The sequence below is a fragment of the Mugil cephalus genome, chromosome 1 (genome assembly GCF_022458985.1).
Source record: "Mugil cephalus isolate CIBA_MC_2020 chromosome 1, CIBA_Mcephalus_1.1, whole genome shotgun sequence".
Taxonomy (NCBI): Eukaryota; Metazoa; Chordata; class Actinopteri; order Mugiliformes; family Mugilidae; genus Mugil; species Mugil cephalus.
This window is the reverse complement of record NC_061770.1, coordinates 51601937-51616420: the sequence shown is the minus strand read 5'-3', so window position 1 is coordinate 51616420 and position 14484 is coordinate 51601937. Positions and strand designations below refer to the sequence as shown.

The following is a 14484-nucleotide window of genomic DNA, read 5'->3' as shown; positions in this document are numbered from 1 at the left end:
ACAACAACATAGAGCCAGTCTCAGTTTGTTTATCTTATTTCTCCTGTTCTTCTTTTCTCTCTATCCTCTCTGTTTCTACCCGGCTGGCCTTCGGCAGATGTGTCCCTCCATATGAGCTGGGTTCTGCTCAAGGTTTCTTCCTTTCAAAAGGGAGTTTTTCCTGCCACTATTACCCTCAGGCTTGCTCGAGAGTTTCATTTAAAGCAGGTCAAAAGTGTCAAAATAATGCTCTTTTTGCCTTGTAAGTCATCTGTTAGAGAGACAGAGAAATCAGAAGAATCTGCGTGTGCAAATAAAGGTGCACTGTACAAATGGCTGTTTGAAACATGGGTTTTAACAATATGCAATATACAAGGCGTGCATATCTGACTCACCCTGCTTCCTTTCTCTGGGTGACACTTGCACCCTTTGCTGCAGTCCAGGCCTGCACATGGCTCATTAGAGTTGGCACCCTGCAGGAAAAAAAAAAACGAGAGAGATGAGAGATTAGAATGATTCGTTATAAATGCATGAAGCAATTCGTAGTTTAAAACGAGACATTTTGTGGTTGCTAGAAGTGAATTAGTCATACTCTGAGTAACACACTTCACAGCCACCTGTGAAGTCCTAATAGAACTGTGGTATGGAAGAGATGGAGTGCATGACCAGAACAGGAATCAAACATAGAGGGAGAAAACCACATCCCGTAAAAATGTAAATAATTGTGGTAAAACAAAAAAAAATAATCTCGTGACACACATGATTAAACTTTTAGCAACTACAGCAGCAGGGATCAGAACCAGTCTGTTAAATGATAAAAAAAAAAAAAAAAAAAAAAAAGAGCATGGAAGGGCAGTAGGCTATCAACATTAAAGTGCTTTCAGGTCCTTCACATTACAACCAAGGACTGCTAGCGTTCTGTTCGCAGCCTTTCATTTTCGTCCATGGATAAAGAGAGACAGATGATGGCTGACCTTTTCCTCTAGTGCTCCTCTTTACACATTGATTAGTGACTAAAACGCAAACCAGGCGCAGAGTTGACCTCTGAAAAGCAAAAGCCCGCAAGAATATAGCCAGGAGTAACCCTGGGGAGGCCCTTTGCTATGCTTGACCTGTGGTGTGTTGGTTTTCTGCTCTAGGGCAGCCGGAGGAGAGAGGCTTCATCTTCAGTGAGGCTGATTCAATTACTTATGGAAACAATCTGATCAATTTGCTTCATAGAGGACAACACAGTATCTTTCATGACCCCAAAAACATTGATTCTTTAAAACTTGTTCCAGTAAAGCAGTTTATCTATGGTTCAAATCAAGAATTAACATTGTCTATTTGTTTCTATAACTAAAAACCTCTTAATTGAGGCATGTTAAATCATACGACAAGGACTCTGATTGTGACTTTCAGCAATTCAAACTCTTGTTAGATTTCCATTTTAAACCACCAGCATAAGCATGAAGAATTTCATAAAACTGGATAACTGGAAAAACAGCTGATATTGACCATGTGTATAAAAAAGCTCCACTAAAGGACCATGATGTGAAGGTGTGTTTATAAAACCCCTGCATTAAAACACTTCAGTCATTGGAATTTCAAGATTTGTAGGTTTATATTTCCAGCTCACCTTTATATAATTTGTATTCGAATAAACTGAAAACCTTAAAACCAATAACATATAATAGCCATGGTTACATATCTCAAATTCAATGTGAAAATTTGAAATATTACAAAAAAACATAAAAAAAGAAAGAAAATTGTGTTGTGATCTAACGGTCTGAAACATAGACTGTACATAAGTATGGACCATGTGTCCCCTCTTCCTTGGATTAGCCAAATTTATGCTATTTTCCTAGGACATCAATACTGTAACCACACTTCCTCCAGACTCATTTGATAAATACTACTATCTGCACTCCCTCAACCAGTTACGCCGAAATATTGGATTATACACTGTATTTATTTATTTCAACTCTCATGGTCCTATGGGACAGCTTATAGGCTGGCGCCGGCATGGCAACTTTGTAGTTATCATGATGTCAGATACTGTTTCTACAGCGTCTGCAGTATGCAGACCTAAAATGACTGAAACCATCCATGGAAAAGTTGTATTGCTTTGTTGTTTTAGTTTGTCCCATCCACTAACATTGAGGGGGTGGAGATGTACCGTAGCTGTGGCAACCAACCTCCTTCATACACCATGCACACAGCAGTTGTAGCTCATAAACTCTGGATGAACTGCGGATTAACCTTTAGTTCACTGGGTGGCATTCCTGAGATATCAATGAAACATCACGCAGTGCTTTCAGAGTGTATAGAGAGCTATTACAAGCCGACATATGAGTGGCATAATCTCATATACGAGGGGCACCTATCAGGTCTCTGGGTGGGAGGCTGATGGATCACACGGGGAGCAGAAAGACGTGGGTGTTTTTACTTTTTATTCAGCATATTTGTATGAACTTAATCTTAATACAAATGTTTTTCACTTGCCATGTGACAGTTAGATGTCTTCAAATTTTTAATTATGATTATTGATCACTTATGTCTGAATGTGGACTTTTAACCAGTGGTTTAGGGTCAATCTCAGAGGTCCTGTTTGCATTTTGCTGTGATTAGTGGTGATAGGGTGCTGGCAAAAAGGGGAGACGTGGGGGAGACAGAGAGGAGACAGGGATGTATGGGAGGGACAAAAGGGTGTCAACAGGGGTTTTGCGGAGGTTAAGAGGACAGAGGAGAAGGTGTGTGCAGGTCAAGGCTTCAGTGTGACCATGCCACTACCGTCTGTGGATTCATATTCACAATAAACAAGGAGCCTCCCGGACCCCCGTTAGTAGCCATCATCTACTCTCGTCTGGGTCTCAACCTCAGTATAACAGGGTCCTGGGAAAATCTGGAAATCTCATATGAAGGCCTGTGAGAACGACGCTGCGATCCATTTTGTTTTTAATATACTGTCACTACATTTATTAATGGCGAATCTTCTGACACCACATCTTTGAGATAATAATAATAATAATGATACGAAAAAACAACAACCCCCCCACATTTTACTGGCGAATGCTTTAAGGCGTTTAACAGTTGACTGGATGATCCACTGACTCATCCAATCTGTAAACTTGAAAAATTCCTATTTTCCAAATGTTTTATCTCTGTGGCGAGGTAACGTTACATGCAAAAGTTGGGCCAAGATAATAATTTGACACATGATCTAATATAGAAGTAATAGAGGCTGGGAAGGGAACTTGGAGTGGGATAATTTTGTTGTTGCTATTATTTTAGTAGAGCAAAGACGTTTTTGATTTGTCATTTTGGTTGGTTCTCCTCCAGCTCCCAGTGGATTGGCCTCAGCTACAAAGAAATTAAATTTGTGCGTTGTTTTCACATGAGTAAAAAACACCGGAAGAGCATACTTTAAAAAAAAGTTGGACTCTGATCTGGCTGACTTGATAGCTGTAGTACTCTCTGTAGTAGTTTAGGACATTACCCATGAAATGTCTGCTACAAGCAGAGAACATAGGCAATGCACCAATAATTTAAAGTTTAACATTGGCAGTTCTATTTCTCCTTGTATAGCAAAGAAGTATTAAGTTTAGTGTTTTTATTGTAAATCAGAAGGCTTTTAAAAGATTCTTAAATATTATTCTTTGTTAGTAGTTTAAGAGAGCAGAGAACAGCAATGGAAGAAAACTGGTGCACATGGAGACAAGGTGAGGCAAAAGATTACTGGTGGCAACTGCTACTACTACAAATACAACTGCCACAAAGAGACACAGTGTTATTGTGGAGGGAAAAAAAACAGATGAAACACACACAACAAGGAGAAAGTGAGCTTGACACAGACCAGGGAGAGAGAGAGAATGGGAGAAGAAGGGGAAAGGTCAGTGGTGCTGGTCTTGCTGGCTTCCCTGTGATCTCTTCAAGTCATGTAATCACAATGACAGAAGGAGGCCAATAGAGGGAGAGAGAAAGTGAGCTGTGAAAAAAAGAAAGAGTCCATGAAAGAAATGGAAGGAGACCAAAAAAAGGGGAAGGGAGCTCAGATTAAACGTTCTGGCAAAGAGGCCGAGGAGGCAAGTTAAAAATAGCAGCAGAACAAGTGGTTTGGAGTATCGGTGTTGCTCCACACTGTATCTGCAAAAGACCAATTATCAATTGGATGTTAACTTCTTGTCCAATCAAAATGGTGATTTATCCATGCAAACTTTATAATTATGCTGTATTACCATCCTTTTGTTGAGGCATGAGGTATTATCTAATCATTGTCTTTTTATATTTAATAGCTCTATCTAATATCTAATCCAACCTCCACCTGAGCAGGGTGGAGATGTACTTGAGTGCTGATCCTCATTCAACTAATGTTGTCCACACCCAGAATTTAAAAAAAAAAAAAAAAAAAAAAAAAACACAAACAAAGAATGATATGGGTAAACAGGCGCTAAGCCAGCACCTGAGGGAGAAAAAGACAATAAACCACAGAGAAGATTTGGGCAAGCGATAAAAACACAACATTAAGGCTGAAAGAAACAGACACCAGCAGGCACAAGTTGCCTCTTACCCTCTTTGAGAGTCCAATCCCAAAACTGTAAACTGAAAAACTTCAATCTAAACCCTTGGAAAAACCTTAAAAGTTGACAAAGCTCATTAATTTCCATAACAAATACTAAGGGATACATACCCATTGAGAACAAATATAGCGTCAAAGTAAAAAGAAAGAGGAATATGAGGACAGTGAGCTGATACCATGCCCTAACAATACGAGTTCATTTCACTGTAATGCAGCCTGCAAGTATCTGAGTGTGTGGTCGGTGTGTTTAAGTTATTGTGAAGTGTTTTTAAAAAAACAAAAATTGAGATGGAAAGTGCATTACTGAAGACAGATACAAAACAGTTGCTAAATACACATTGTGAGGGTTCAACTAGTAGTCAGGTCCCCGTAAGATAATAGAATTACTCATATATTTGGTGGCCGCTTGACAGAAATAGATATTGAAACTCCATTAAAATGTTGGTGAAGAAAAGTTGAGGTTTCAAGGTTTAATTAATAGTTCAATTAAGTAACTGGCATAAAGGCCAGGGATGATTTGGTTCAGCTACGGAAGATGTCTGAGTTGATGGCAGATGTAGGAGGGAGAATTTTCTGTGCTTGTCCAGCCACTGAAGGACGTGGGCAATGAAATGCCTTTAATTGTTGTAATTGTTGTGGTCTACATGTAGTTACATTTCTGGGGAGGCACATGTTGGAAAGGATCTACGGCATATCTTCAAACAGTACAAAATACATTTTATTCTCTGGAATAAGGGTGTAGAAGAGGCTTTTCCCAAACCTCACTGTACCTAAATTATCTGCATGGCCAGACACAGCTTCTTATCCTTGTTAGAATACTTTTATTACACAGCCTCTATTACAGATGCCTTTAAATTCCAGTGACTTGTTGTGGGAACATTATGGAGGTGTATCCTGATTTCAGCTTAATCTTCTGATTGAGACTTATATGGACCCATCTAATCCAACTCCAGCAACCAACAGAGAATAAGCTAACCTCAGCATGTTTAAGCACTCTTAAAACCAAGGTTTGTGCAACTCAGTTTCATGAAAATACATGTCTGGACTGACAAAGTGAACTTTAAAAGAATGTATATGGACTGCATGGTTTGACATTTGAAAGGGGGCAGCACACTAGACAAAAGAACAATGCTCACAATCTTCATACATTCACTGACGTGATGTGATTGGACACGCTCCTTCACTATCGTCTGTGTGAATTGAACAGTGTGTTCTCACAAATCATTCCCTTGATTCCACTCTGTCATCCTGGCATTACCCAGCTATGTGCCTTTCACCTTCAGTTTATACTCCCCAATCAATCTCTGTTTGCTATTACTCTGTTATCCAAACACTTTCATGTATGTATGTCTCACCGAGACCTTCTAAAAATGTCCATCATACCTCTCAGCTTAAACATGCTGCAGTTCATACACCTGAGAGTGGCACTTTGTGGATAATGGATGATGTTCGGACTTGCCTGTTCATTCCTACAGGGTCCTGCTGATGTTATCCGGATGAAGGTTGAGTCTAGGGTTGCCCATAATATATAGGTCTAAGACAGGCGGGTGATGAGATAGGGACACAGTGTTTTGTGTATTTTTAAAGTGAGATAGAGGTTTGTGTGCTTTGTATGTTGTAAGAATTTTTCCGCAATTGACATGATGGTGGTGGGTTTCTCACTGTTCAGAGATAGTAAGATCCTGCGATTGAAAAACTGACGGGGATGGTTCACCTTATTCAAACAGGAAATAGAAAGTCACTTCTGGTTGGTCTGAAGTAGCTGTGTTTAAAACTTGCTGTGTGTTTAGAAACAGAACAAGGACATCAAAAGCATAGTGCCCTTTAAACGATGTAACAAAATTGAATTAACTTGCATTCAATGATTTTTTGATGAGTGCAACAAGCTAACATAACCGACGTGGAATGGCCTTATAGCAGTTGAGGCTCAGATGAGGAGAAGACCAACCAAGTGTTTATTTCACCAGTATAACTCTCAACAAAAATTACTACTGCACTTTGGTGGCCTAAGGTCTGCATCTCAGCCCTGCCAATAAATCACTCTGCATCTGCGGGCACAGGCTCCCTTTTATAGGCTGCCACCAGTTACACCTCAAGCCTGACCAGTGAACAGGTGAGCTCCCTCCTACTTCTTCACCAGATATCACTACTTCTATCAACCTCATTTAAAAAACCTTACATAATTAAAGAACCTGCTAACACTCAATCGTAGCAATTTACCATCTTCAAACATATGCTATGCCCCTCTCCAATTATACTCTAGAACCTTTAAAAAGGTGTTGATCTGGTAGTCTCATTTAGGCTGAATACCTGAGGAGACGTAAGTAAGTAAGAAACATTATTCAACCCAAGCTTTCAAAATATGCAGACTCCTAAAACGCTTCACAATCTTTTCAACCGCTGTGTCTCTTTTCCCAGGACAGCATTTAGCTGCTAAATGCTATAAAAATATGGCCTTTAGGCATAACATCTTTCAACTTGTATTTGAAAATACAAAGAAAAGAAAAATCAATTGAAATTCTCACTTAAGAACCGAAAAGGAAAGGAGCACAAAGTCAAAAAGTCATGGCTGGAACTAAACAACATAGTTGGAGATAGTAAAAGCAAATGAGCTTAAAGATGAGCAAAGAGTTAAGTGGGTGATGTCATTTGTTCTTAAAACCTGAAAACTTCAAACTGCAAATGTTTCCCAAATGATGATTCCCAAGAGAAAGAGAATATACCGCCTTACATCCCAGAACTGACCTTTTCTGCAGTGCAGGAATCTGTTTCAAACACACTCTGTCAATCAACATGCCATCACTTTGTACAAATCAATGGGCGTGCAAAGAGTTATTCCAAAATGTGCTAACCAAACTGTAACTTCAAGGAGGATCAACTGTCAGACTTTAACAGAGCGAGAACAAGGTCCTCTGAGTGACAGTGAGAACGGTGTATTTTGAGATGCTGTTTGAACCTGAAGTCTTTAAGTTTCACCTGGACGTGAACCTGACACTGAGGAATGATCCCAAGGGAAGAAACAAATGAGGCACTTTATGCAAATAAAGAAAGGGGGAAAACAAAAAGGTGGAAACAAGGAGAAAACATGAATCTCGTTCCCTTTTCCTGCAATGTCCACCTCTTCTAACCTTTCTTATCCTCATTTCATTCATTTTCTTTATCACTGCATTCGTCACTTTTGTCCCCCAAACTCTTCCTTCCTCGCTCTTCTTCTTCCTCTCTCCATCTGTGACCCTGACCTCCACCACAGGAGACTAACCAGCTGTGTTTGTGCCTCCAGCATTCCTCATTTACGTCTGTTTATTCCACGCTGTGTGAGTGTATGTGTGTCCTCGTGTTTTGTGTGTTCTATATAAGCACACAAACACGGGATTATGTGCACAAGTGACAAATGGGCATGGATGTTATGAGCATCTGCATTTTCAAGGACAATTGCAGATTTGTGCATGCATGTTTTTCTGTGTGTGATGAAGGTAATCACTTATGTGCTGTTGTATGTATTAGTCCACAAACACATGTGCCTTTTCCGCGTGTGTTTTCCTCTGCACTGGGCCACCCAGCTGGAGTCAGGTCATGTATAGCTTATAAGAAATGGCAGAAGTTTGCGATGCAAAAATGGAACCAAACAGGATGTCGCCACAGACTGCTGACATGGCCAATGGCAGAATAAAGTAAACTGCTGTCAAAACATAATCTGGAGACACACAGGGAAGAGGATTTACTTTTACACTGTGTTTTAGAGGTACATGATTTACTACACTGATTTACTACACTGATTTACATTATTTACTACAGTAAAAATGATATCTATGATTTTCATGTCTCCAGGAATCGATGGAAATCAGTGGAACTCAGTCTAAATGATAGGACCCATTAGAAAGGTGAAGTAAACACTGTTGGTCCTTACAAATACTGCACATTTGGTCCTTTAACTCAACAGTTGATGGAATTTCACACATGGCTTCTGGGACTTCAAGTAAGCAAATAGTAAACAGTATAATGGATGCATTTCCCAATCTCTAATCATGTTAAGACCCTGTTAATGTTGTGAAACCCTTTAATGTCACACTCTAAATACAAAAGTGCTGCTTTGCATGGCTGCTTTTAAGCACTGTATGTCCCCTGACACCGAGGACTGGCAGCATTTCTCCAGAACACAGAAACTGGGTGGGAGTTTCATAAAGTTAATTGCCTGAAAGAAATGATGGAAAATCCCCCTCACTACATTATGTGCCTATCCCAGTCATCTGAGTGACATACAGATAAAAAAGTGTGATGCCAAAATTAAAGTTTCATTACGGCAACTTAACGTCATATATGAAGCTTGTTCAAACCTGCTTGCTTTTAACATGCAAATTCACTTCTATGTACACCTGTGTGAGAATGCACCGAGTAGTATGTGCAGGTGTGTTGGATGGAAGAGGCTGTTAAAGCAACAGGCAACATAGTTCGACATGCAGCTGCAACTGTACTAAATCTCTAAATCTATAAGGAAGACCTCCGGATATGTTGCTGTCAGACTAAAAAGAGAAGGGGTTTGGTGAATAAGATGAATGCACTATTGTAGATTTAATTATTGAGTAATTGGCAGGTGTGATATGCAACTTTCTTTGTATAATCACAAAATAAATAGTTTATTTTCTCTGTTTTCTTATGAATTCTGATTGCTTTGACATAAAACACAAGAGTTGAAATATTCATTAGTTCCAACCCTACATACATGAACACAGTTTTGAGGCACTTGTAATGTACTTTTTCCCTTAATTTTTCTCCATTTATGTCTGCATTTATTTTAAATTAGAAGTGACATTGCAGATTCACAGAGAATATGATTATCAAATAATTTCTGATATGGTATTATATATTGCAAATTGTGGTAGAACAACAGGTGATTATTAGATTTTTAATTAAATATTACATTTTTAATTTATAAACAATAAAAATCACATTTTATTCTGACAAATCCACATAACGATAATTTGTACTCACTTTCACACTAACATTTGTTAAATAAGTTTGCACAGAGTTCATGTAATGAAGCAGCAGAGCAACTGCACTTTCATATTCATCATATAAGACTGGAACCAAGGTGTAACGGGTTTTAACCCTAACATGTTGTAATGACCCGAAAAATGGAAAAATGTTACTAAAAGAGTTTGGTCCCAGTTTGATACCAGTTAATAAAAAAAAAAAAAAAAGAAGGAGATACACACTTTTTCCTCTGGCCAAGCATTCTGTAGTCATGATGGAACAGAAATATAGCTATTAGACAGGATTAGGACTCTGCTTGCCCAGCCTTGTTGGTGCACTCTCTGTGTCACACAGTCCTCACCTTTCTTTCCACTGTGAACACAATTAGAGACTTAAAGGGTGGAAATGTAACAATTTTACTGTGGCTTTTTTTTTTAACAGCAAAATGAACTGGAGCGAGACTGTGCATGCAGACCGATCAGCAGCTATGTAATATGTTCTCATTAGCATCTGTGGATTTATGATGTACTATATCTTCAGGCCATATGTGCTATTACCAGTGTTCTTAAATGCTAATGGTAAATGGTCTGGCTTTTATATAGCGCTTTTCTACTTTGACAAAGCACTCTGACAGAGTGCTTTGACAATCGCAGACACATCCACCCATTTGCTCACACAAGCACACACACATTCACACACCCTGTGCCAGTTCAGTGTCTTGCTCAAGGAGACTTCAGCATATGGCACATTCCGGAGATCGAACCGCTAACCCTTCAGTTCATGGACAACGCTCTTACGTACAGTTACATGACTATCTTACTCACTTTAGAGTTTTCCATAGAAAAACACCATCATATGGCTTGCAACCGTAATAGAAGCAAATGACAGAACCCAATAGAAAGGTGAAGTACACACTGTGAAGTACACACCATACAAACAGAGAAGCATGCTATATCTTCCAAATTTATTCTGTAGCATGACAAGGAAAGACGTAGGGTCATAAAGTCACCTTCAACAACAAGAAAAACAAGGACCCCCTGCATCAGTTAAACTTAGTTGTGCTGTCCCTATAATGGTGGCACTGTCTGCAGCCTCTCAGCCTATTGAGCAGGCTGAATCGGTAGCAATACAAGAGAACACTGAATGGTTGATTTGTGAACTTAGTGAAGCTTTTCTCATCTTACATTCAAATTCCACAAAACTGCATTTCCACAACATCATGCTCATCAACAATCAATTAAGAGTAATCCAACTGATCATTATGATTTAAAGGAGGCCCGCCCTGTACCATGGTTTGTAGCTCTTTCTAGCTTCCTTGCCTCCCAGCTAATAGTGGTTCTTCCTGTTCTTTGCTGTTCCCCCTTTCCTCCAAAGACTTATTTCCTATCATGCAGAACTCATGTACCAGCTAGTTGTTGGCTATAAAGTACAAGTTTGTAATCTAGACACAAAGCTCTGAATCCTTCCCCATTACATCGCTGCCTAATCCGATCATTGCCCATCATGAGGGCAGAAATACAACACCGGTGAGACCTCAAAAGAAAATCTTCGAGGTCATATGATCTCCCTCCTCCTTCTATTAACACTCCGAGTTTAGACTCTCCTCCTGACCCCCGTCTTGGTATTTAGACCTCTGTCCATGATATAGTTTGACCGTTCACATCATCAAAATCTGAGCTTCCGGTCCGGGTTTAGTTTCTCTCTAGCCTACTCATTACTACTCACATTCTAAGACTATAAAATCACTCTGTGCAATAAAAATAGACACAGACTACCAAATATAGAACATGGGTATTGCTTACAAAGTCCATGCAAGGTCAACAACCCCTTAAGTAGTCTGTTAAAAATCAGAACATCATTCTGAAACTGACGCAAGAAGCAACTGGTCCAATATCTTATCTCGAAGAACCAGAAACACAACTCAAATATGGAGACATGGAATTATTTACTGCACAATACTCTCTGTCATTGATGACACTAAACTGCGAAGGGAAAGTCCCAATGCACCCCTTCCATTTTCCTGTTTGAATCATGTATTCCATTGCCTCTGGAGGTGATTAATTATCATTTTTTATGACCAGCCATGTTGAAATACAGACACCAGTCATATTTATACGTTCACACAGACACGCTTTGAACCAGAGTCTCAAGTGTGCCAACAAAGGCGGCCAACTGCCCACTGGCAAAGCTGGCACAAACAAACAGAAACAGGCTGCTTCTCGACAGATTTACGATGGAAGCCAATAAAGTGAGCTCTGAGACACCCTGTGTTCAAAAAACACAAAACCAAAGTTGTAGTCAACACAGCAAAGGAGGAGACTCGGGCTGGAGCCAAGATAGAGGTGTAGACAAAGGTGGGGACGAACAAGGTGTTATCAATGTAGCGCATGAAGTGTGTTTAGGTGTAAATCATCCATAAATTGCTGGGCTGAGAGAGGAAGGGAAAGCAATGACAAGGAACAATCTTTGCCACGATGTTGGTGGCATGTTTTGACTTATGAAATTAAACAGATGATGGTAGATAAGAATTTGTGGAATTAATGCTAGTTAGTTGTCTAACCCCAGTTAATGCAGCTATGGGATGTCCATTTTGGTCTCCTCAAAGTCTTGCGCTAATGTTTCTGTGGCCACCACTCATTTTTCGACAGGCCACCTTCATGTACATCTTGAATTTTCTTTGAAACTATTGCTGAAATAAAGCTATCCCTTCTTTTCAAAGTTGAATCAACGACCACTCAGCCAATCAACAGAACTGAGTTGAAGAATCTGTGTCAAGAAGGGAAGCAAAGACAAGAATTTTCCATATAAAAGTTGTTGTTGTGTCTTCATTAAGTGCAGAGTCAAGCCAAGCAGCTACGTATCAGTCAAAACACAGATGTTAAACCAGTGGACCAAAGGGGTTGATGCTATTTCATTGTAAGCCAGTGGATGTGTGTGTTCTGTTTGAGCATCTGGCTTTAGTTAAATCCTGCGCCTGGTCTCCCTGTGCAACACATTCTGTTTCACCGAAGAGATTATTACTTTGATAAATTGCTTCCCCTTTCAAGTGTTTATAGAGCAGACTTTATATCTGTTTACACAGTTTGACAAATTAACCAGTGCAAGACAATAATGCTTCACTACAAACAGGGTTGGAATAATGTGTTTATGAATTGATTTCAGATGCCACAGCAGAGCAGGCAAAGCAGAGCAGACAAGACAAATTATGTTAAAGATAATATTTACGACAGACATTCAGGCTGTAATACTTGAAGACAGCACAATGTCAACATTAACATGAACAGAGCATTAAGGAGATAAACTGCACCGTAGGAAATATATTAATGTGTCACTACTTCAGAAGATGGTTTTTATTTGCAAGATGGTAAGATGCTAAATAAAGTCTATCTTTGCACTCACCTTTTTTTTTATCTAAAAATATTCAGCTAAAACTAGTAATGTTTTTTATAAAAGGTACTATTTCTGTATATTTATTGTTTGAGTCATTACTAAATTCTTTTCAGACAGCAAAGGCCAAATATTCTATTGTCAGAGTCTCTTATAGCAATAGATTTGATTTGATTTTGCTCTTACAACAGTGAATAATTATATTCCAATATTTTACAAACAAAGCTAAATCTCCAGTGTCACACAGGTTTATAGTTAGTGCAAAAGATCCATATTAATTTGCCCACATCTCTGAGTATCACAAAACTGTTTCAGTATTTTGCACACAGGCAATACTTCTAATCCTGATAACTGAGTAATTTCCATATCTCTCTGTTTGGTGGCAAATGTGAAACCATCAGGAATTTTTTTTTTGTTGTTGTGTTTTGTTTTGTTTTTGTTTAATTTAAAACCCTGGTGCAGACATTTAAAGAATCTCGCACATAGCATACAGTGCAAACCCTGTTAATAAATGCTGTGATAATGACTGTTTTGAAGTTCACTAAACTGCCTTTGGCTGGAGGGAGGGATGAGGTACTTTTGATGAGGTAACGGGAGAAAAATGGGGCGAGGGAGGGATAGAGAGTCAGAAAATGGGATGAACAATGGAGGAAAAGGACAGCAAACGGAGTAGTTTAAGGTGTAATGGCTTCCAACAGATGGAGGCAGCTTGGAAGAAAAGAGGCTCTAATGGTGGACAGGTGGGTCTGATGGTGTGAAACTACTCTGAAGGCAAACACATATGTGCAGAACATGCGCGTTTTGTCTATACACCGCAATGCCACTGCAATTACAGCTCACATATAATGAGGCAGAAATCTGAGATCCAGCTAATGTGAAAGTTGTCACATGGCTCTGTCCTTAGCCAGAGGCCCACATGGACCGACACAGACACTGGTGTAGTTTAAGGTTTCGTCCCAACAACAAGGGTAAACCGATCAGTGGGTCCCTATGGATTCACGTAAAAGGAGCCATGCCCGCCCCCAGCACTGCTGTGCGTGAGTGCGCATATGGACAAGAAAGAAAGAAGGAAAGAAAGAAAGAAAGAAAGAAAGAAAGAAAGAAAGAAAGAAAGAAAGAAAGAAAGAAAGAAAGAAAGAAAATGAGTGTGTGCTGCTGCAGGTTTCATGTACTGACAGGATAACAGCCTGGCACAGGCCGTTTAGGTCATGGTATCAGTTCAGGCCCATGGGGTGGCTTAGAAGTTATTTGAACTACAAAATATGTGGCAAAAGAGCAGTATAACACATCAGAGTTATATAAATCTATGGAGGCACGAATGTGACAAAATTAATTGTAGCACTAAATTTCTAATAGTTTCTAATAGTTATTCTTTAAATTATGCTAAATGTTAACTGATGAAATGTGAATGCATTGGTGGAGTGACATTAAGAGAAATCCTGGTTTCATGTGCTGAAAGTAATTAGGTCATGGTACGCTAACTCTTTCTGGCAGAATTTTAAAAGCATGACACAATGGTGGTATTGGTCATCCACTACAGATCAATAAATACAGTACCAATAAGGTCAATTAGCATGATAGCGTTAATG

The 14484-nt window shown here is 39.3% G+C and overlaps 1 protein-coding gene across 3 annotated transcripts in view; it reads right to left on the bottom strand.

Annotated features, from left to right (window-relative positions):
* The window catches only part of col4a6 (collagen, type IV, alpha 6), a 107596-nt gene that overhangs the window by 47188 nt on the left and 45924 nt on the right, over window positions 1-14484 (bottom strand). For all 3 annotated transcript variants that reach the window (XM_047589515.1, XM_047589529.1, XM_047589521.1), the window contains exon 4: window positions 375-452. In XM_047589515.1, the coding sequence (XP_047445471.1) occupies window positions 375-452 (78 nt within the window). The remainder of the gene's footprint in view (window positions 1-374; window positions 453-14484) is intronic.